This window comes from Haliotis cracherodii, unplaced genomic scaffold (genome assembly GCF_022045235.1).
Source record: "Haliotis cracherodii isolate W230 unplaced genomic scaffold, xgHalCrac1.p SCAF_15, whole genome shotgun sequence".
NCBI lineage: Eukaryota > Metazoa > Mollusca > Gastropoda > Lepetellida > Haliotidae > Haliotis > Haliotis cracherodii.
In genome coordinates, this window is record NW_027266270.1 from 2633539 (window position 1) to 2659064 (window position 25526).

Genomic DNA, 25526 nt, shown 5'->3' on the forward strand with positions numbered 1-25526 from the left:
GCTTTGCTGGGGCATTGAATGTTCTGTGCAAAAGTTGTATGACGCTCATTGCAATCCCTGTAGAACGAACTTGCTCAATGGTACATAAACAGTTGTGAAATATAGACACCAAGGGCAGGAGCGGCAGGAATATTGCTCGACCTAAAGGGAAAGTTGACGAATAGAACGTTGAAGTTATCACATTTGTCATACAGTCATACCTAGGCCAAATTGTTTAACAGGGGCGGTTTCGTTGACCTTCTTGATTTCTAGTTCAATTGGGTACTGTCATTTGAAGGGAATTGGCTATTTGATGGTTATTAAACGATATCAGACCATAGATATACCTGAAGCTATATTTCAACTTCTTGGTCGAAATACCTTGTTTTGACTTTGCAAATCCGAGCAGAAATTCCGATTGATATGCATAAAGAAACAGATCCGCAAGAAGGGTAGCAAAATTGATGCCCATGGGGGTGCCAAAATATTTTCCTTAAATGTACATTCATGTTATCAATGAGGAAGTCCAACATTTCACATGATGATTTCTCAGTAAACTTCAGATGGCATTTGCTTTCATTTTTGACAAATCGACAATTGCCATTATACATTTTATCTCTGTTTATGAATATATCATGAATATGTGATGTTTTTCACAAAATGGTTCTAAACGTCGGTTCTAAGTTCTATGTACGCCCTTTGATCATACCTCTACGCTGAAATCACAGCATGTTTATCTACAAATCAACAAAACTACATTTGTGTCTGACCTGCATCAACCAAGTAGACGAGTCTGACCACCCGATACGGTACGACAGGCATGGGTTGTCGAAGAACAGTTCTACCCTGACAGAATCGTTGTCAGTATCTGTGTCAACAGACACAAGTATTTCTTGGTAGGGATATTAGTGATGTCTATCAATTTTGCTTTCAGAGATGGATCCTTGTGGAAACTTTACAGAGCTTGACAACATACCATCAAGAGCCCCAAGTTACCCAGGAAACCCCGTTGTACATGACGACAGCACACTAGCACCCGGCTGGTATGGAGCACCTGCTGGTTGGGAATTATTCAGTCAGGATCCTGGCAACTCGGCCAAGTGTGGAACAAGAAAGCCTATTTATAGAACGAGTAAGATGTATTCCAATACATTTCTGTAATGTTGATCATTTCTGGAAATATTAGAATCTTTCAAATGATAATTTCCTAAACTAGTCCAGTACATAAGAGTGAGTGAGTATGGTTTTACGCCGCTTTTAGCAATATTCCAGCAATATCACGGCGGGGGACACCAGAAATGGGCTTCACACATTGTACCCATGTCGGGAATCGAACCCGGGTCTTCGGCGTGACGAGCTAACGCTTTAACCACTAGGCTACCCGACCGCCCCCCAGTACATAAGAAAGAGAAATTATGGATGTCACTATCAAGCTGGAATCGTGATGAATGTGGAATAGAACAGACTCATCTCGCTTACATACCTATGAAATGTTTTCTCCTACCTTTGTAGCATCACCTACTGTTTATGGCGTTCATAATTCTCAATTGTTTAGATGAATTAGAGCATGTTTATTTATTCTAATTTCATGAAAAGACACGTTTACTATCACATAAGCTTTCATTCAAGGTTTTTCTCGCAAAGAAATGTACTGAAGAGGTTAAAACGCAAGATACTATACAGCAAAGGATACATAAACTAGTGTCCAAAAGAAACGATACCACCTGTTTGCAACGACATAAAAGAAAAACTAAACAATGCAGAAGTTTAGGATTGGTGTTATGCTTTTGAGAAATCCTTTCACAACATCTGTAAAAAAAATTCATTTCAATAAAATCTATACAACCAATATGACAAGCCTTTAAAGATGGGTGGGGTCGAAAAATGAACATTTCGTTAGAGCACTGATCACAGAAACAACGGGAAATGTCACACCACACGTCTCAAAGTCAAGTCAGTAGCGGGTATGTCCACCGTGAGCATCAATACATGCCAGAACACGCCTACGGACTGATGACGTAAAACGTCTGATGACGTTGGGAGTGATGCGTTGCCATTCCTCGAGGAGACATCGTTCCAAGTCCTGGACGTTGACTGGAGGCACACGGTGACGTCGGATTTGCCGATCGAGGTGGTCCCATAAGTGTTCGATGGGATTCATGTCCGGTGAACATGCGGGCCATGGCAAAACCTGTACGTTGGCGTTGGCAAGGAAGTTCTGTGTCAATCTTGCTGTGTGTGGCCTTGCATTGTCATGTTGGAAAAGGAGTCCACGAGGCTGTTGCTGAATAAAGGGCACCACTACAGGCCGTAGGATGTCATCAAGATAACGCTGTGCATTCAGGTTTCCACGAATTACGACAAGCATCGTTTTGACGTCACCACATATGCCACCCCAAACCATTAACCCTCCACCTCCAAACGGCGGGACCTGTTGGATACAGTTAGGCGCCAAACGTTCACCAAATCGTCGGTATACAAGCTGCCGTCCATCGTTTCTGAAGATGAGGAATCTGCTCTCATCAGAGAACATAACACGTGCCCAGTCCTGCCGTTGCCAACGTCGAACGCGCCTGGCCCAGATCAGTCTGTTGTTCCGGTGTCGAGGCGTCATGAGCGGTCCGCGGTAGGGATGACGTGGCCGGATACCATACTGCCGTAGTCTCCTGTAGACGGTCTGTCGACTGATCCTGTGTCCCAGTGCTGTAGCCGGCGTGGACGTCGCTGTTACGGTGCGGTTCCTCAGGTGTAATACCCGGATGTAACGATCTTCACGGGGCGTGGTTACTCGTGGTCTTCCACTCCTGGGCCTGTCTGACGTCTGACCTGTCTGACGTAACCGCTGCATCAACCTGGTGATAGTGATGCGTGCGCAGCCCAACCTTCTGGAGACGTCGACATGTGACGCTCCTTGTTGGACCATTCCAAAGGCTCTCTCTCTCTCGATGGCTGTCAAACGTGGCATATCTTGTGTTCTTTTTGTTGCTGTGATATCAACGTGTCTGATCAGCCGTTTTATACAGTTTTTATGCACGTGCAGAACATGCTAGAGAAGGAAATGTCACTTTGACGAAATTTACGTTTTTTCCCGGAAGTGATCACGTGTTCCCGGTATTTTTTATCGACTATGCTGTGTTTGGGATGTGCAATACGAATTGGCATGTTTTCATACTAGACAATTCACTTAGTAAAAAACAATTTTGAAAATAAGTTGGTATCGTTTCTTTTGGACACTAGTTTATTTCAAAACCAAAACGATCAAAGCCAGAATCACTAAACGCCCATGACATAGGAGTCTAAGAACTAGGTCTGCTTATACCGTTTCATCCGGAAACTTTTTTTTAATTCATTTATTAGTAACGTTTCCAACACATCTGCATGTTATTCATATCAACCCTCGATCGAGATCTTTAACCTTCGACCATCATGTAAACATGATGTTATTATAGGCATTTATTTGACAATTTAAACCATGAATATTTTACATTAAGGCATTAGATATATTAGTCCATACTTCCTATAGGAAACATTATTGAACAAAACTATGTTTGGCTTGTTCTAGGCAAATCTGGTGACGCTTCTACCGTGTGCATTAGGTTCCCAAACGCGGCCTGCTACAAACCGTACACAATTCGGACGACGATGTGTGGTGGAAGAGAGATATACGAGCTGAGAACGCAAATCAGTTTGTCAGGATTCTGCTTTCGTAAGTGCTTGTATATTCCTAATATAGCCGAATAGGTTCTGTGTGTGTTTTCATTGTGAACAATAATGCCGATGTGATCATGGCGGGATGTTGAGAATTGAATTATTATTCAATATTCTGCATGGGTAGCGATGGGCATTTTAATGACCATTTTTAGTGATTAGAATTGCTGAAGTATGTGTTGATGTACTTTTGACTCATGTTAGTATTTTGAAACGTAAGAATCGCGCTCCTCACAATTTAACAGAGAATTCTACGAAATACATGAGTAGTCTTCCTTGACAATAGAACATGGAACATGTAGATAAACAGTAACCTTAATCTGAATACACTCTTCTTTGTAACTGCAGACACGGATGATCCATGTCTTTCCAATCCTTGCCCAAACGGAGCCACTTGCACTAAGGCAACAGGAACCAATCACATCTGCTCCTGTCCCGCTGGATATTATGGGGACAAATGTGACGGTATGTGCATGACGAGAAATAAAACACACACAAACTTTTTCCACAGTCACAAGAAATCTGTGCCAAAAGCAGAGTCGATGGTATGATTCAGACTATATCATGAACACGTGTTATTGAATCACTATCAAAAAGTGATGATATCAGATGTTCGCGAAAAGGCCAGAGTATCCTCTCCCACCGGTCGCCTCCATCACAATCACATGCAAAGGCAAGTCAAGTATTAACCAGAAACAAGAGAACATATGGATAAAATCCAAAACAGGGAATCTAGTCGGACATCATTTTGGTCATTGGTGCGTCAAATTCAGAAATGTCTTCCAATATATATCATACATTATTTGTAAATTTATTGCAGACCTTAAATGAATAAATGTATCACACAACTTTAGAGCTGTATGAAGATCTTTGACATCTTCGTAAAGAACCATGTTCGGTTTAACATAAAAGTTGTGAAATGTAGACATCAACGGCAGGAACTGCTAGACTATTGCTTGATATAATTATAAAGAGGAAGCTGACTATTAAAAATTATAACAAACTTCGACAAGAGCTATTTCCATCCCGTGCAAAGGTTCTATCCGGGCGTCGATTGATATCACATGTATGTACAATTTTGCTTTCAGAGATAGATCCGTGTAGAAACTTCACAGAACTTGACAACATAGCAACACGAGCTCCAAGTTACCCGGGAAACCCTGTAGTACATGATGACAGCACACTACCCCCCGGCTGGTATGGAGCACCTTTTGGGTGGGAATTACTCAGTCAGGATCCTGGCAACACCACCAAGTGTGGAACAAGAAAGCCCATTTATAGAACGAGTAAGATGTATTTCTGTATTGTTCAACAATTTTGGAAAATGTTAATCTTTATCTTTAATTTAATGCCTGAATCAACAATTATCAAATTACATATCATTCATCAATTTGTGCACATTTAAATCTAATTGCAGATTTAAATATTTGTTTATAATTGCATGAAGCTCTTCATATGATATTTTCCTGAAATAGTTCAGAACAGTAGTATGTTATAAGATACCAGACACGTTCCCACCGGCGAGGTACTAGATCATTCCATGAAACCACTATTTCTCCCGACCAACTCTCCATTATTTACAGGCCCAGCATTTAAAGCTGATCAAGTGATGAATGCGGAGTAAAACAATATTCGGTCACTGATATACCTTAAAAATACTCTCCATGCTTAATACCTCGACCTTCAAATAATCAGTCTTTATTTCAGAAATACTGTCATTCATCATATCATTTTTAAATTTCATTGCTTGGAATATGTACACAGTCAAAGGCTTTAGGACATTAATATTTGTAGAAGACATTAATTCATTAAATTTAGATATATCTGAAAATTGATACATTGATGGATGTAGGTATGCAATTCGTAAATTCTGACAAAACAGACAAATGAGAACATCATTGTACTTCTATTAGCTGTAAATTACACATTCGACATAGTCTAATTTCCTTTGGGATTTTGGAATATCTTCCCGTTTCAATAGTTTATTCATGTGATGAGCATCTGAATCTAGAAATGCCATACTATATTTGTACAAGGGTGGTTTCAAAGGATTTTCTGCAGTTATAAAATGTGTTTCAAACAAACTAAAGTACTGACATCTTGACGACAAGCTAACAAACAATACCACTTTTGTATGTACGTATCTGTGAACATGTGTGTACACAAGTTAACAAAATGTTCAAGACAGTCTACATTTTGACCATGCCTTTATTATTAATAATCTGTTTAACTATATATATATATATATATATATATATATATATATATATATATATATATATATATATATATATATATATATGTTACAGGGAATGTGTATAATCAGGGAATATGTACAATCCCTGAACTTTTCAGGGAATATATTTAATGTCTGATTCACTCATCAGGGAATAAACATAATATCTAACATTTTCAGGTATTATACATATTCCCTGATAAAACATCAAGTTTTTTAGACATATTCCCTGAAATTACTTTTGAGGCTCTTAAATGGTCAAACTTGATATATAAAAAAAAAAAAAAATTATGAGGAGACAAATTCATTTGACCTGACAACAATTCAGTTTTTGTTGACACATGTCAGACTTGAGTGGCACCTTGAGTTACAAAGCGGCTTAGCCTTGAAACATCTACATCTGTTGGTCTGACATTTCTTTGTGCCAGCACAGTTACACCCGGTGAAACCTTGACCTCCACAGTTGAATTCAAACTGCACAGCCGAGTGCGAAGTGATATGTTCTTGTCAGAGACAACGTCTTCAATTGAGTACAATGCTGTAGCACAAATATCAAACTGGTTACGAGAAAACTTCCCATTGAGTATGCCACCTTTCACAGCTATTGTCAAGCTTCTTGGCGTGATTTGATCAGGGGATCAGGAGTGTTCACAGATTCTTCTAGGTCAGAAGGACACAGATTTACGGACTCCACTGATGCTTGAGAGGAGAGGGGTGTCGCATTTTTGGCTAGGGGCCATCAGTGGCATTCTTTTGGAGACGCATCAATTTCACGATTTACAGTATTTTAATATCATTTCTATCCTATGTTTTGATTACAGTTAAGACTAATTGTTAAGTTAAGTGAAAGGTATTTGTTATCATGTCAAATAAATTTGTCTTCCCGAGCCCCGAAAGTAATTTTAGGGAATATGTCTAAAACACTTAATGTTAAATCAGGGAATATGTATAATACCTGAAAATCTTAGGGATTATGTATATTCTCTGAGTGAATCGATCATTAAATATACTCCCTGAAAATTTCAGGGATTATACATATTCTTTGATTATACATATTCCCTATAACATTGGGAGTGTTTACTCTTTACTCCTAAATATCTTTTACATGTATATACTTGAATCCTTTCAAACAAATCTCATGTACAAAACTCACGTAGACCCCGCCCATATAAAAAATGACTTTATTTTTGTGTCATTCTTTTTTAAAAAAAGCCCATACAGATTCTTCTTTGCTTGTGTTGCAGCCTGTCTTGAATGAATATTCCAATGTAACAATTCCAGAAAAACGTACTCCCAAATATTTATAGCTTGTAACAAAGTCTAGATAGCTGTCTTTGTAAAACCATCTTTCTTTTTGGCAACATATTGCCATTTTTTAATACAATACTTTTAGTCTTTTATTTCCTGTTGTAACACTAGAACCAAATTGTTCACAAAATTGTTCCAGCACATTTATCTAACTTTGAAGTCCGGGTACAGTACGCTAAATAATTACGACATTGGCAAACAGAAGCAAAGATATTTTAACAATATCTGGGTGTCGCTGTATACCACCTTTGCAATTATTTTGTATTTCTTCTGTCAGATGGTTTATAAAAAAATGTAAAGAGAAAAGGAATTAATACACATCCTTGTCGAACACCTATATTACATTCAAAATCTTCTGAGTACTTGCCATTACTTCTTATACAAGCCATTACTTGTTCATAGATATTTGATAATAGATTCAACATCTGTCTGCTTACTCTTCGTAATTTAGGCAAGCCCAAAGTTTATCACGGTTAACTGAGTCAAATGTTTAAGAACAATCTACAAAAAGTCCCCCCCCCCCTTTTCTTAATAAATAACGTTGAATTAAGGAATGTAACACAACAATATTGTCTACAATTGGGTATTCTTTTAAATGATACAGGTAAAAATACTTTATATTCCATTAATGATAGCTAAGAATAGTTTACTATGTATGCTTAATAATGTGCTGACTCTGTATTTATTGGTATCATTTACATTATCTTGTTTGTGTAGAGGAATGAATTTATCAGCTACTATGCTAGCCTATTAGTGTCTTCCTGCGAATCTTCACTGTCAACTTGTGATATTCAACGCAGTTATTGGCCTGTTATGATTATTTGACCTCCAGACTTCAGAGATGTTAGTTCATACTTCTTATAGAAAATATTGTTGACCAAAACTATTTTCATTTCTTCAAGGTAAATCTGGTGACGCCTCTACCGTGTGCATTAGGTTCCCAAACGCAGCCTGCTACAACCCGTATACCATTCGGACGACGATGTGTGATAGAAGAGAGATTTACGAGCTGAGTACGCAAATCAGTTTGGCAGGATTCTGCTTTCGTAAGTGCTTTTATATTCTTTGCTTTACACAATAAGTTCCGTATATGTGTGGACAGTAAACAGTAATGCAGATAAGATCATGATGGAAACATTATGTTGGGAAATTAATACTATTTCAAAATACAGGGGCAGTCGGGTAGTGGTTAAAACGTTCGCTCGTCACGCCGAAGACCCGGGTTCGATTCCCGACATGGGTACAATGTGTGAAGACCATTTCTGGTGACCTCAGCCGTGATATTGCTGGAATATTGCTAAACGCGGCGTAAAACCATACTCACTCACTCACTCACTCAAAATACAGCATGGACACTATGGGTTGTAAAATTTAAGTCATAACGGCACAGTTACTAAAATATCTGTGAATGTATTCTTGACTCATGTTAATATTAGGAAGTTAAGAATATTAAACAGATTTGAACAGAGAATTCTACAACAAATATTAATAGTCTTCGACAACAAAAAATCTCATATACTGTGTAAATAAATGACATTCTTAAATCTATGAACACCCGTCTTTGACAATCTTCTGTGCTGTTGCAGACACGGATGATCCATGTCTTTCCAATCCTTGCTTGAATGGAGCCACTTGCACTAAGGCGACAGGAACCAATCACAAATGCTCCTGTGCCCCTGGTTATTATGGGGAGAATTGTGACGGTATGTGCATGAGTCGAAACGCAGACATACCAATTATGGAACGTAGATTTCAGATAGGATTAACTTATACCACAACATACAGCATTCATTGTGATAACTTCAATCATCCAGTAAGTACACAGTGAGTAATCCCCTCTTCTAAATATGAGCAATAATACCACATGTCTTTTCATCTCACCTGAATTTCTTGGAACAATTGCAACATTAGCAATGGAGTATTTCAAATGTAACATACGGGCCTTACACAGCAGGCACACTAAATACATGCTTCTATAAAATTACACAGCAATACCTGATTGAGAACTGTTACAAAATAATGTTTAGTATTTTGTAAATAGTGAAATAGGTTTGAAAAACGAGATGCTTTTTACAATGAACCAAAACAAAATCATCAAAACAAGTTTTCAGTTTCTACCTTGGTATTTAAGTCTTTGAAAGCATTTTGAAGAGATACACATAAGGAAGAGAATTTATGGATGTCAACTTCTTATTATGAGTAACACAACGTTTCGGAGTATATGCTTACTCCTTCATCAGGTGAATGAATAATTTGAGGCAGAGAGCATATATATGTACAGTGTATGTACTGTAAAGTGTTGGCTTCCATTGTCTATTGTTAATCGCCTATCAGTGCCAATTATCTGTTGGCTACCCTTTTTAAGTTACCACCTTTTGTTATCTTATTACTTTTGTTGTTCTTACTTGTACATACATATGCTCTCTGCCTAATATCATTCATTCACCTGATGAAGGCCTAAGCATATTCTCCGAAACGTTGTGTTCCTCGTAATAAGGGAGATGACAAACGTAAATTCTCTTCCTTTCATTGGTAATTCATGAAGTGTACATGTTCCATCCTGACGCTGATTGGTCGTGTGTGTGTACAACTTTGCTTTCAGAGATGGATCCGTGCAAAAACTTTACAGAGCTTGACAACATACCATCAAGAGCCCCAAGTTTCCAAGGAAACCCGGTAGTACATGACGACAGCACACTAGCACCCGGCTGGTATGGAGCACCTGCAGGATGGGAATTACTTAGTCAGGATCCTGGCAATTCGACCTTGTGTGGAACTAGAAAGCCAATTTATAGAACTAGTAAGATGTATTCCAATATATTTCTGTGAAGTTGAACATTTTATAAAATACTAGTATCTACCAATCAGTTAGTCCCTAAATCACAAAGCGTGCAAATACAGTCTATACATCAATTGGATTCAGATTTCAATTCAATTGAGGGCTTTCATACTTGTATATAAGTAGACGTGACCCTTTTAATGATAATTTCCTATACTAGTCTAGTACATAAGATAGAGAATGTATGGATGTCACCCTCCATTATTTACAGACCGATGTGATAAAGCTGGAATGTGGATTAGCACAAACTGATATGGCTAACAAACCTTTAAAACGTTTTCTTCTTCCTTCATTCCATCAGCTTCTGTTGATGGCGTCCATATTTTTCAATTGTTTAGATAATTTGGAGAATGTTTTTTTTTTATTCTAATCTTAACTAAGCTTTTATTCACGGTTTCACCTCAAAGTCCAGTTGAGTTATTCAAGAGATGTACTGGATATGACTCGTTGTTTGTTAACAGGATGTTATGACCTATATTTGGAGTTTCCACAACTCCTGATCCAGTAGCATTTACGTATTTAACATATAAAAAAGTTACTGGTGCTTAACGGCTGGATACACGTTATTTTCATGAATACTTTAAATAATTGATAGTGATCCAGTCTGTTTTAAAAGATATTTAAGACTGAATATTCTCTGGCGTTTACTGGTGGAATCCTGTATTTTTCTTTAATATTTAAATATCAACACCTTCATGATTGGTTCCATTTGCAAAACCATGTCACATAAATATTGATCTTCAGAATCTGCAGCAGTGATTCCAGGACATATGATTCTTAATAATTGGCATAAAACGTATTCCACTCATTTCTCACAATACTCTCACATTACTTACCATCAATTAAATGTAACCTACAACAATACAAAGGCAAGTGAGAGGTTACAACGCTAGACACAATACGGCAAACGAATATATATTTCAAAACCAAAACCATACCGTTTCATCACAACACATATTTTTCACTTTTTCTTCATTTATTTGTAACGTTTCCAATACATCTGCATGTCTTTCATTAATACCCTCGATCGAGATCTTTAACCTTCAAAAACAATGTCAGCATGTGTTTTTGTGAGCATTTATTTGACAGTTTAGACCCTGAAGATTTTGCATTCAGACATTAGATATATTAGTCCATATTTACTATAGGAAAACAGTATTGAACAAAACAATGTTTGGCTTTTTCCAGGTAAATCTGGTGACGCTTCTACCGTGTGCATTAGGTTCCCAAACGCGCCCTGCTACAAACCATACACAATCCGGTCGACGATGTGTGGTGGAAGAGAGATATACGAGCTAAAAACAGAAATCAGTCTGTCAGGATTCTGCTTTCGTAAGTGCTTTTATATTCCTAAAGTAACCGAAAAGGTTCTTTATATCCTTTCATAGTAAATAATAATGTAGATGTGATCATGGCATATAATGATGTTGTGAAAGGAATAATTATTTGAGATACCGTATGGATAACAAATAGGTTTTTTGAATGACAATTTGCTGTGATCAGAATTGCTGAAGTATGTGTTGATGTACTTTTGACTCATGTTAGTTTCTCGAAAGGTTAGGATCACGCTCCTCACAATTTAACAGAGAATTCTACGAAATACATGAGTAGTCTTCCTTGACAAAAATAGTACATGCAACATGTGGAAAAATGGTAATCTTAATTCTGTAAACACTCTTCTGTGTAACTGCAGACACGGATGATCCATGTCTTTCCAATCCTTGCCCGAACGGAGCCACTTGCACTAAGGCAGCAGGAACCAGTCACATCTGCTCCTGTCCCTCTGGATCTTATGGGGACAATTGTGACGGTATGTGCACCAGGTGCTTTGACCATGATGCCAAAGTCAAGTCATCAAAGCTGGCTTTCAGTTACTAAATTAATATTTCATGACGTGCAGAAGTTCCATCCCGTCGTTGATTGATATCACATGTGTGTACAATTTTGTTTTCAGAGATAGATCCGTGTAGAAACTTCACAGAACTTGACAACATAGCAACACGATCCCCTGGTTACCCAGGAAACCCTGTAGTGCATGACGACAGCACACTGACCCCCGGCTGGTATGGAGCACCTGTTGGGTGGGAGTTACTCAGTCAGGATCCTGGCAACACCACCAAGTGTGGAACAAGAAAACCCATTTATAGAACGAGTAAGATGCATCCCAATACTTTTCTGCATTGTATAACAATTTTGGAAAATGTTAATCTTGATCTTTAATCTTATTCTTGAATCAGCATTCATAAAATTACATATCATTCATTAATTTGTTCCCATTTCAATTTAATTGAAGATTTAAGTATTTGTTTATAATTGGATGTGTCCCTTCATATGATAAGTTTCTGAAATAGTTCATTACACTAGTATCTTATCAGACACCAGATACGTTCCTACCGGAGAGGAACGTAATTCATTCCATAAAACGACTCTTCTCCCGACTCACTCTCCATTATGGGTCGAGGTTTCAAAGCTGGAAATGTGATGAATGTAGAGTAAAACACAATGCGGTTACGTATATACCTGAAAAACTACTCTCGGTATTTAATAACTTCAGCTCGACTTATTGTCGACTCGAATTTTTTTGTTGTTGAGTTTATGTACATATTTTCTCATTTCATGGAAAAACATGCTTTGTTTTCAACTAGGCTTTCATTCGAGCTTTCACCACCAAATATCGATTTAGCCATTCCAAAACTTCCAAGGAAGGATCGCTTTCCAACATGATGTAATGATCTTTAAATGGAGTTTCCACAGCTCCCGATCCACTGGCACTTATGTTTATAATTGCAAAATGTGTAAGTGTCCGGTGCCAACATTAGAGAAGGACATGCATGGCCTTTCGCGGACAAATTGTGTAATTTGTTTTCAGTGATCCATTCTGTTTTTAAAGATATTTGAGAGAGATTAGTCTCTGGCGTTAACGTTTCAAGTTTATTTGTTCCTTCTGTAAATTCCTTTACTGCTTAAATCAACACCTCAATGAGTGGTTCCATTTGCAAAAGTAATTCACATCTTCTGATGCCTAAGGCTGTGATTTGATGAGGACATATGGTACTTAATTATTGGCATCAAACATGTTCCACCTATTTCTGACAATAGTCTCACATTATTTCACAACAATTTTTTTTTTTTTTGACATTTTTTATTCCTTTCGACGAGTTGTACATCAGGTTCAGAGGTTACACAGTAGGTTTAGTCAATTGTAGTGATAATACGTTACATAGATGTACATTTGTTGTGATATAAATATAGCATGCATAATTGAAACACGCACACGCACACGCACACGCACACGCACACACACACCCACACACACACACACGATATGCCTCAAGTAGAGCATGAAAAGTTGTGTCGATAGTCAGATATAACTAAAACAATTATGGTAGTATTGCTATTTGAGGCGTAACTGATCTATAGCCTTATTGTACAGGGCATGATTATTATATTAATTTGTGTAGGATTTTTCCCCATTTTCGTTCAAATTGTAATAGACCATTGTTTTTGGTGGCAATGAATTTTTCAATCATCGCTGTCTCTTTTAGTATTTTTCTAAAATTATCAAAAATTGGTTTCTCACCCTTTATACTTGATATATATATATATCTTTTACTGGATATTATAATATGATTAAGTAAAAGTTTATTTTTGTCGAATCCAAAAATAACTGAGTATTTGGTAAGTGAGATCCTAGTATTTGTGTCAAGGTTTAAAAAGGTTTCCAGTTTGCTCCAAAAGTGTTTAACATATTCACATTCCCAATATACATGCATAAGGTTTTCGCCATTTAAGTCACAAAAGGAGCAAATATCATTATCAACTAGTTTCATTCTTAATAATTCCTTTTTGGTGTAAATTATTCTGTGGATAAACTTAAACTGAAAGTCAATCAATTTAGTATCTTTAGTACATTTTCTGAAATTTGAATAAACTTCTTTCCATTGAATATCATTATCAAAAAGAGATTGCCATTTTCCATTTACTAAGGGTGGTTTTGTTATTGTAATTAGTCTATCATAAAAGTACCTAGATCCTTGAACGGGTATAAATATATCAATATTTATTTTAAGTCCAGACTTATTTCACAACAATTACATGTAGCCTACATTGTATAACAATACAAAGGAAATTAAGAGGCTAGAACGTTAGACACAATACAGCAATGGATATATATTTAAAAACAAAACAATCAAAGGTAGAAACACTAAACGTCCATGACATAGGAGAGTGAGACCACTGTCTGTTCTTACCGTTTATTCACAACACTCATTTTCAGTGCATCTTCATTGATATGGTAACGTTTCCATAGTCATTCATCTGCATAGTAAAACAATCATGTCAATTTGTGTTATTCCACACAACTATTTGGCAATTAACACTGTGACTATTTGACCTTTAGTTATCCCCGCCCCTACGAAGTTGGTGGGTAATATAGAAATGGGTTCCGTCCGTGTGTGCGTGTGTGCGTGCGTGTGTGCGTGTGTGCGTCCCGAAATCGTTTCCGGAGCATAACTCAGAAACCGTTAAATATTTCTCTACGAAACTTTGCATGTCTATCAAACTCATGCTGAACTGGTGCCTTTAGGAGTTTTATAAACTTTTATTTTTTACGTTTCCATGGCAACAAGTTCGACTTAGGTTTTCTAAGGGTGCTGTTCGGTTCCAGAGCGTAACTCAAAAACCGTTAAATAATTTCTTACAAAACTTTGCATGTTTACCAGACACATACTGAACTGGTGCCTTTTGCTATTTAGGAATTTTATAAATTTTTATGTTTTACGTTTCCATGGCAACAAGTTCGACTTAGGTTCAATAAGGGTGCTGTTCGGTTAGGGAGCGTAACTCAAAAACCGTTAAATAATTTCTTACAAAACTATGCATGTTTACCAGACACATACTGAACTGGTGTCATTTGATATTAAGGCGTTTTATAAATGTTTATTTTAGAATTTCCATTGCAACTATTTTGACATGGCCTAAGAGATATGTCCGGTCAGTTACCTGGTTTGGGACCATAACGTGTTAAAATGGCGGGGGACATAGATGACTTCGTCGACTATACGCTTGTTCTGTCAGAAATGAGTTCATACTTCTTATAGGAAAAAAATGTGATTAAAACTATTTGTCGTTTCTTCAAGGTAAATCTGGTGACGCTTCTACTGTGTGCATTAGGTTCCCAAACGCGGCCTGCTACAACCCGTATACCATCCGGACGACGATGTGTGGTAGAAGAGAGATTTACGAGCTGAGTACGCAAATCAGTTTGGCAGGATTCTGCTTTCGTAAGTGCTTTTATATTCCTTCCTTAACACTTTAAGTTCTATATATGTGTGGACAGTAAACAATAATGCAGATAAGATCAAGGTGGAAACACGATTTGGGGAAATCAATACTATTTCAAGATACAGCATGGACACTATGAGTAAGACAAGTTTAAGCGTTCAATACAGTTACTTAAATATGTGTTGATGTATTCTTGACTAATGTTAGTATTCGGAAGTTCATTTGAATAGATACTTCTACAATATATTTTAACAGTCTTCGATAACAAACAAATATTATATACTGTGCAAATAAATGATATTCTTAAATCTATTAACAGCCGTCATTACCAATCTTCTGTGCTGTTGCAGACACGGATGATCCATGTCTTTCCAATCCTTGCTTGAATGGAGCCACTTGCACTAAGGCGGCAGGAACCAATCACATATGCTCCTGTGCCTCTGGATATTATGGGGACAATTGTGACGGTATGTGCATGAGTCGAAACACAGACATACCAATTATGGAACTTAGATTTCAGATTGCATTAACTTATGCCACAACATACAGCATTCATTGTAATAACTTCAATCATCCAGTAAGTACACACTAAGTAACTCACTCTTCTAAATTTGAACAATAATGCCAGAAGTCTTTTCATCTCACCTGAATTTCTTGGAATAATTGAAACATTAGGAATGAAGTATTTCAATTGTAACATACGGTCCTCACACAGCAGGCACACCAATACATGTTTCTATAAAAATACCTGATTGAGAACTGTTACAAAACAATTATTGCAATATTCTGTAAATAGTGTGGGAAATGGGTTTTGATATACGAGATGCTTTTTACAATAAACCGAAATAAAATCATGAAATTTAGTTTTCAGTTACTACCTAGGCATTTCATTAAGTGAACAAGTTCCATCCCGACGCCGATTGATTGATTGTGTGTACAATTTTGCTTTCAGAGATGGATCCTTGTGGAAACTTCACAGAACTTGACAACATACCATCAAGAGCCCTAAGTTACCCAGGAAACCCCGTAGTACATGACGACAGCACACTAGCACCCGGCTGGTATGGAGCACCTTTAGGATGGGAATTACTCGATCAGGATCCTGGCAACTCGACCAAGTGTGGAACTAGAAAGCCCATTTATAGAACAAGTAAGATGTATTCCAATACATTTCTGTAATGTTGAACTTTTTATAAAATACTAATAACAGACTTGTTTCGCTTACATACGTTTAAAACGTTTTTTCGGAGCTATGCTCCAATAATCGGGGGTGTCATCAAATAAGAATCCTCTTACTGACAAAACCTGAGTTTCGAACGTGACCACTCCAGAAGTGAGACAATCGTGAACGATTTAACCGAGCCTGGAGGGTGAAGATACGATGTTGTTGTTGTTGTTCTTGTTGTTGTTGTTGCGGCACCTCGACGGACACTAAACTGGACCTCTACTAATCACTTATCAGATCCCAAATAGACTATGTTTGTGGGGCCTTTCACTCGGCATCAAATACTGGTCAAATAACTCATCCGAAGTCACAATTGTGATGACATTCAGCCACCAGAAAGTCACTACAAAGGGTTACACCCTCCCTGGACTTAAAAAACTCCCACAGCTGACACTGTTTTAACATCAGAAGTCACTTAAAAAGGAAAATCCAACCCTACTACGAACAGTAGGTATCACTAAAATTCAAACTACCTGGGACAGCTGGGTCCATATATACACTGATGGATCCAAGAATCCTATCAACAACAGTGCTGGTTACGGGATCCATATCCACAGCTCTTAACCCCAAGTACATTCGATCCGCCTGTCTGATGGTCAGTCAGTATTCACTGCTGAATTGGAGGCAATTCATGGTGCATTCAAATTCATTCCGGAACTACCAAGATCATGTAAGCGAACATATGAGAGACATCACACATCCGGTCATTACATGGTTTGAGAGTGTCATTAGATTACAAGAAAGAATGAAAGTTTTGGCCACTAATTCTCTTACGCCAAATGATCTGACTCTGTAAGATAGCGACCGCCGGAGATTACCGAGCCGTGCCGGAAATAGAGTCGGGGAACGTAGCGGCACTGGACCGTGACATGTGAAAAAGTGATCCACAGTGACACACGTTCCTTCATCCCATCAGCTCCTGTTTATGACGTCCATAGTTCTCAAACATTATGGGGAAACATTATCGAACAAAACAATGTTTGGCTTTTTCCAGGTAAATCTGGTGACGCTTCTACCGTGTGCATTAGGTTCCCAAACGCGCCCTGCTACAAACCGTACACAATTCGGACGACGATGTGTGGTGGAAGAGAAATATACGAGCTGAGAACGCAAATCAGTCTGTCAGGATTCTGCTTTCGTAAGTGCTTTTATATTCCTAACGTAACCGAAAAGGTTCTTTATATCCTTTCATAGTAAATAATAATGTAGATGTGATCATGGCAGATAATGATGTTGTGAAAGGAATAATTATTTGAGATACCGTATGGATAACGATTGGTTATTTGAATGACAATTTGCTGTGATCAGAATTGCTGAAGTATGTGTTGATGTACTTTTGACTCATGTTAGTTTCTCGAAAGGCTGGAATCAAACTCTCACAATTTAACAGAGAATTCTATGAAATAGATGAGTAGTCTTCCTTGACAAAAATAGTACATGCAACATGTCGAAAAATGGTAATCATCAATCTTTAAACACTCTTCTGTGTAACTACAGACACGGATGATCCATGTCTTTCCAATCCTTGCCCGAACGGAGCCACTTGCACTAAGGCAGCAGGAACCAGTCACATCTGCTCCTGTCCCTCTGGATATTATGGGGACAATTGTGACGGTATGTGCATGACTAGAAATAAAACACCACACAAACAAGTTCCATAATCACAAGAACTCTGTACCAAAAGCAGAGATGATGGTATGATTCAGACAATATCATGATGGTGAGTACGTGGCAATAAATCACTATCAAAAGGTGATGATATCAGGTGTTTGCAAAAAGGCCAGAATATATTCCCCCATCAGTGGCACTCGTCACAAACACATGCAAAGGTAAGTCAAGAATTAACCAAAAATAAACAAGAGGACATATGGTGCAAGCTAAAACAGCGAATTGCATCGGACATATTTTTTTTTATTCATGCATCAAATTTAGAAATGTCTTCTTCTGTCTAACATTCATTTTGTGTGAATTTATTTGAGATCTTGAATATTGTAAACTTGATCAAACACCTTTTCAGCAAGAATCCTATGACGATCTTCGATATCATCGTAGTGTCATGGTCGGTTTTACATCGAAGTTGAGAAATGTAGCCACCAAAGGCTGGAGCTGCTCAAATATTGCTCGATATAAAGGGAAAGTTGAGTATTGGAAAGTTATAACAAACTTTAACAAGAGCTCGTCCCAGACCTCATCATTTTCAAAACAATTGCACCAAGTGCTTTTGACTATGAAGCCAAAGTCAAGTCATCAAAGCTGGTTTTCAGTTACTGAATCACTATTTCATGACGTGCAGAAGTTCAATCCCGCCGTTGATTGATATCACATGTGTGTACAATTTTGCTTCCAGAGATGGATCCGTGTGGAAACTTCACAGAACTTGACAACATAGCAACACGAGCCCCTGGTTACCCAGGAAACCCTGTAGTGCATGACGACAGCACACTGACCCCCGGCTGGTATGGAGCACCTGTTGGGTGGGAGTTACTCAGTCAGGACCCTGGCAACACCACCAAGTGTGGAACAAGAAAACCCATTTATAGAACGAGTAAGATGTAGCCAAATACTTTTCTGCATTGTTTAACAATTTTGGAAAATGTTAATCTTGATCTTATCAGGCGCCATATACGTTCCCACCGGCGAGAAACATAATTCATTCCATAAAACAACTCCTCTCCCGACTCACTCTCCATTATGGGTCGAGGTTTTAAAGCTGGAAAAGTGTTGAATGTAGAGTAAAACACAATGCGGTTACGTTCATACTTTACAAACTACTCTCGGTGTTTAATAACTTCAGCTCGACTTCAGCTCAGCTCCCACATCTTTAAATATTTTTGTTCTTGAGTTTATGTACATATTTTCTCATTTCATGGAAACACACTCTGTTTTCAACTAGGCTTTCATTCAGGCTTTCACCACCAAATATCGATTGAGCCATTCCAAAACTTCCAAGGAACTGTCACTGATCGCTTTTCAACATGATGTAATGACCTTTAAATGGAGTTTCCACAGCTCCTGATCCACTGGCACTTTGTTTATAATTGCAAAATGTGTGAGTGTCCGAAGCCAACATTAGAGAAGGACATGCATGGCCTTTCGCGGACAAATTGTGTAATTTGTTTTCAGTGATCCATTCTGTTTTTAAAGATATTTGAGAGAGATTAGTCTCTGGCGTTCACATTTAAAGTTTAATTGTTCCTTCTGTAAATTCCTTTACTGCTTAAATCAACACCTAAATGAGTGGTTCCATTTGCAAAAATAATTCACATCTTCTGATGCCTAAGGCTGTGATTTGATGAGGACATATGGTACTTATTTATTGACATCAAACATGTTCCACCTATTTCTGACAATTCTCTCACATTACTTCACAACAATTACATGTAGCCTACATTGTATAACAATACAAAGGAAATTAAGAGGCTAGAACGTCAGACACAATACAGCAATGGATATATATTTATAAACAAAACAATCAAAGGTAGAAACACTAAACATCCATGACATAGGAGAGTGAGACCACTGTCTGTTTATTCACAACACTCATTTTCAGTGTATCTTCATTGATATGGTAACGTTTCCATAGTCATTCATCTGCATAGTAAAACAATCATGTCAATTTGTGTTATTCCACACAACTATTTGGCACTTAACACTGTGACTATTTGACCTTTAGGTCTAACAGAAATGAGTTGATACTTCTTATGGAAAAACATGTGATTAAAACTATTTTTCGTTTCTTCAAGGTAAATCTGGGGACGCTTCTACTGTGTGCATTAGGTTCCCAAACGCGGCCTGCTACAACCCGTATACCATCCGGACGAAAATGTGTGGTGGAAGAGAGATTTACGAACTGAGTACGCAAATCAGTTTTGCAGGATTCTGCTTTCGTAAGTGCTTTTATATTTCTTGCTTAACACTTTAAGTTCTTTGTATGTGTGGACAGTAAACAATAATGCAGATAAGATCAAGGTGGAAACACGATGTTGGGAAATCAATACTATTTCAGGATACAGCATGGACACTATGAGTAAGACAAATTTCACTGATGAATGCAGTTACTCAAATGTTGATGTATTCTTGAGTAATGGTAGTATTCGGAAGTTAATAGTCTTAAGACATTTGAATAGATAATTCAACAACATATATCAACAGTCTTTGATAACAAAAAATATCATATACTGTGCAAATAAATGATATTCTTAAATCTATAAACAGCCGTCGTTACCGATATTCTGTGCTGTTGCAGACACGGATGATCCATGTCTTTCCAATCCTTGCTTGAATGGAGCCACTTGCACTAAGGCGGCAGGAACCAATCACATATGCTCCTGTGCCTCTGGATATTATGGGGACAATTGTGATGGTATGTGCATGAGTTGAAACGCAGGCATACCATTTATGGAACTTAGATTTCAGATTGCATTAACTTATACCACAATATACAACATTCATTGTAATAACTTCAATCATCCAGTAAGTACACAGTAAGTAACCCACTCTTCTAAATTTGAACAATAATGCCAGAAGTCTTTTCATCTCACCTGAATTTCTTGGAATAATTGAAACATTAGGAATGAAGTATTTCAATTGTAACATACGGTCCTCACACAGCAGGCACACCAATACATGTTTCTATAAAAATATACTGCAATACCTGATTGAGAACTGTTACAAAACAATTATTGCAATATTCTGAAAATAATGTGTGCAATGGTTTTGATATACGAGATGCTTTTTACAATAAACCGAAACAAAATCATGAATACTAGTTTTAAGTTACTTCATTGATATTTCATTAAGTGCACAAGTTCCATCCCGGCGCCGATTGATCATGTGTGTGTACAATTTTGTTTCAGACATGGATCCTTGTGGGAACTTCACAGAACTTGACAACATAGCATCAAGAACCCTAAGTTACCCAGGAAACCCCGTAGTACATGACGACAGCACACTAGCACCCGGCTGGTATGCAGCACCTTTAGGATGGGAATTACTCGATCAGGATCCTGGCAACTCGACCAAGTGTGGAACTAGAAAGCCCATTTATAGAACAAGTAAGATGTATTCCAATACATTTCTGTAATGTTGAACTTTTTATAAAATACTAATTTCAGACTTGTTTCGCTTACATACGTTTAAAACGTTTTTTTCGGAGCTATGCTCCAATAATCGGGGGTGTCATCAAATAAGAATCCTCTTACTGACAAAACCTGAGTTTCGAACGTGACCACTCCAGAAGCGAGACAATCGTGAACGATTTAACCGAGCCTGGAGGGTGAAGATACGATGTTGTTGTTGTTGTTTTTGTTGTTGTTGTTGTTGCGGCACCATTTTATTAAATGCTAGTTACAGATTCATCTTGCTTACATACGTTTAAAACGCTTTTATCGTTCTGGGGACGAACATAAAACCCTTTGGTGAAAATAATATGGCAAGACAAAAACACCCGAGATGAAGCCGTAGCTCGGAGAAATCCCTTACGAAAGCCATCTGGGATGTTACTATGAGAACTCATCCGAAGACACAATTGTAATGGCATTCAGCCACCAGAAAGTCACTACAAAGGGTTACACCCTCCCTGGACTTTAAAAACTCCCATAGTGGACACTGTTTGAACATCAGAAGTCACTAAAAACGAAACTCCAACCCTACTACGAACAGTTGCTATCACTAAAACTCAAACTAACTGTGACAGCTAGGCGCATATATACACTGATGGATCCAAAAATCCTTTCAACAACAGTCCTCGCTACGGGATCCATCTCCACAGCTCCTAACCCCAAGCACATTCGATCCGCCTGTCTGGTGGTCAGTCAGTATTCACTTCTGAATTGGAGGCAGTTCATCATGCGTTCAATACATGAGAAATATCTGAATGTAGATAGAATTTCTCCTTATGTTTACAAACAATAAATACAAAAAACAAAAATATTTTCAATACAAGACTATGTAAGCGAACATATGAGAGACATCACACATCCAGTCATTACATGGTTGGAGAGTGTCATTAGATTACAAGAGAGAAAACAAGTTGGGCCACTAATTTTCTAACGCCAAATGATCTGACTGTGAGATAGCGACCGCCGGAGATTACCGATCGGTGCCGGAAATGGAGTCGGGGAACGTAGCGGCACTGGACCGTAACATGTGATAAAGTGATCCATGGTGACTCACTTTCCTTCATCCCATCAGCTCCTGCTTATGGCGTCCATAGTTCTCAATTGTTTAGATAATGTTGAGCATGTTCATTTATCCTCATTTTAACGAAGGTTTCATTTAAGGTTTCACCCTCAAAGGCTAGGTAAGTCATCCTGGAAATCTACTGAATATGACTCGTTGCTTTTCAACTTGATGCTATGTTCTTTTCATTGAGTTTCCACAGCTCCTGACCCATCAACTTACGTTCTTTATATATAAAAAAGTGTTAGTGACTTGTGCTCCCTGTCAAGCGCAGTAGACACGTGTCCTTTCGATAATACTTTGAGTAATTAATATTGATCCAGTCTGTTTTTAAGAATATTTGAGACTGAATACTCTCTGGCGTTGACGATTTGATCTTCGGAAATCTGCAGCACTGATTGCGTACGATACTTAATAATTGGCATAAAACGTGTTCCACTCATTTCCCACAATACTCTCACATTACTTCATATCAATTAAATGTGTACAATAATATAAAGGAAATAGAAAGGTTAAAAAGCAAGAAACTATGCGGCAAAGAACTTATATTTCAAAACCAAAACGATCAATGACAGAAACACAAAACGCCCATGATATAGGAGGGAAAGAACACTGTTTGTTCATACCTTTTCATCACAACATTTATTTTTTTACTTTTTCTCCATTTATCGGTAACTTTTCCAATACATTTGCATGTCATTCATATAACCCTTCAAAAATCATGTCAGCGTGTGTTGTTATAAGCATTTATTTGACAGTTTAGAATATGGATATTTTACATTAGATATATTAGTCCATACTTCCTGTAGGAAACATTATTGAACAGAACTATGTTTGGCTTTTTCAAGGTAAATCTGGTGATGCTTCTACCGTGTGCATTAGGTTCCCAAACGCGGCCTGCTACAAACCGTACACAATTCGGACGACGATGTGTGGTGGAAGAGAGATATACGAGCTGAGAACGCAAATTAGTTTGTCAGGATTCTGCTTTCGTAAGTGCTTTTATATTCGTATTATAACCGAATAATAACCAAAATTATGTTCTTGATAATTTATCATTGTGTACTATGATGTAGATGTGATCATGACGGAAACATGATGTTTGGAAATGAATATCTATTCACGATACTGCATGGGTAACGATTGTTTTTTTTTATTACCATTTTCAGTGATAAGAATTGCTGAAGTATGTGTTGATGTACTTTCGACTTATGTAGTGTTGAAAAAATTAGTACATGTAAAGATGAATGGTTATCTTAAATCTGAAAACACTCGTCTCTAATATTGCAGATACGGACGATCCATGTCTTTCCAATCCTTGCCCGAACGGAGCCACTTGTACTAAGACAACGGGAACCAATCACATCTGCTCCTGTCCCTCTGGATATTATGGGGACAATTGTGACGGTATGTGTATGACTAGAAATAAAAACCACACAAACCTTTTCCATAGTCACAAGAAATCTGTGCCAAAAGCAGAGTCGATTGTATGATTCAGACTATATCAGGAGCACGTGTTAATGAATCACTATCAAAAAGTGATGATATCAGGTGTTCTCGAAAAGGCCAGAGTATCCTCTCTCACCTGTGGCATCCGTCACAATCACATGCAAAGGCAAGTCAATATTTACCTGAAAAAATAGAGGTAACACATGGTACAAGTCATAATAGGGAATTGCATCAGACACCAGTTTTGTCCTTGAATCCTTGAATGTTGCAAACTTCTCGTATGACGATCTTTATAAAGTTCGTAATCAGAGGCATATGCTCGGTTTTACATCAAAGTTGAGAAATGTAGACACCAAAGGCTGGAGCTCCTCGAATACTGCTCGATATAAAGGGAAAGTTGAGTTTTGGAAAGTTATAACAAACTTTGACAAGAGCTCGTTCCAGACCTCATCAATTTCAAAGCAATCACGCCAGTTGCTTTTGACCATGAAGCCCAAGTAAAGTCATAAAAAGCTGGTTTTCAGTTACTAAATTACTATTTCATGACGCGCAGAAGTTCCATCCCGTCGTTGATTGATATCACATTTGTGTACAATTTTGCTTCCAGAGATGGATCCGTGTGGAAACTTCACAGAGCTTGACAACATAGCAACACGAGCCCCTGGTTACCCAGGGAACACCTTAGTCCGTGACGACAGCAAACTTGCCCCCGGCTGGTATGGAGCACCTGCTGGGTGGGAAATGGTCAATCAGGATCCCGGCAACACCACGACGTGTGGAACCAGAAAACCCATTTATAGAACGAGTAAGATGTAGTCCAGTACTTTTCTGCATTGTCTAACAATTTTTGAATTTTTTTATTTTTATGATTTTGGAAAATGCTAAGGTTTACCTTTCATTTAATTCCCGAATCAACAATTGTCAAATTACATATCATTCATTTGTTCATATTTCCATTGAATTGAAGATTTAGATATTTGTTTATAAATGGATGTGGTCCTTCAATGATATTTTCGTTAACTAAATTTAGTTCATTACAGTAGCATGTTATCAGATACCAGATACGTTCCCAACGTCGAGGAACGTAAATCATCTATAAAACCACTATTTTCCTGAGCCACTCTCCTACATTTAGCGAGGAGTGTGATAAAAAACAGAAATCACTCACTTACATATTCTCGTCACTTAATATCTTCAGTTCGATTGATGGCGTCTGCACGTCTCAATTATTTGAGTTCTTAAGTGCATGTAAATATATTCACATTTCCTGGAAACACACTTAGTTTTTAACTGGTTTAGCAATCAAGAGCCGGCTAAGT

The 25526-nt window shown here is 37.8% G+C and overlaps 1 protein-coding gene across 1 annotated transcript in view; it reads left to right on the top strand.

Moving 5' to 3' along the window:
* The window catches only part of LOC139462623 (neurogenic locus notch homolog protein 1-like), a 39026-nt gene that overhangs the window by 6571 nt on the left and 6929 nt on the right, over window positions 1-25526 (top strand). The window contains exons 5-26 of the mRNA XM_071244456.1: window positions 914-1111; window positions 3542-3685; window positions 4036-4152; window positions 4776-4973; window positions 8134-8277; window positions 8818-8934; window positions 9834-10031; window positions 11259-11402; window positions 11764-11880; window positions 12025-12222; window positions 15209-15352; window positions 15704-15820; window positions 16306-16503; window positions 17573-17716; window positions 18076-18192; window positions 18926-19123; window positions 20322-20465; window positions 20825-20941; window positions 21435-21632; window positions 23607-23750; window positions 24049-24165; window positions 24815-25012. Coding sequence (XP_071100557.1) covers window positions 914-1111; window positions 3542-3685; window positions 4036-4152; window positions 4776-4973; window positions 8134-8277; window positions 8818-8934; window positions 9834-10031; window positions 11259-11402; window positions 11764-11880; window positions 12025-12222; window positions 15209-15352; window positions 15704-15820; window positions 16306-16503; window positions 17573-17716; window positions 18076-18192; window positions 18926-19123; window positions 20322-20465; window positions 20825-20941; window positions 21435-21632; window positions 23607-23750; window positions 24049-24165; window positions 24815-25012 — 3411 coding nt within the window. The remainder of the gene's footprint in view (window positions 1-913; window positions 1112-3541; window positions 3686-4035; window positions 4153-4775; window positions 4974-8133; window positions 8278-8817; window positions 8935-9833; window positions 10032-11258; window positions 11403-11763; window positions 11881-12024; window positions 12223-15208; window positions 15353-15703; window positions 15821-16305; window positions 16504-17572; window positions 17717-18075; window positions 18193-18925; window positions 19124-20321; window positions 20466-20824; window positions 20942-21434; window positions 21633-23606; window positions 23751-24048; window positions 24166-24814; window positions 25013-25526) is intronic.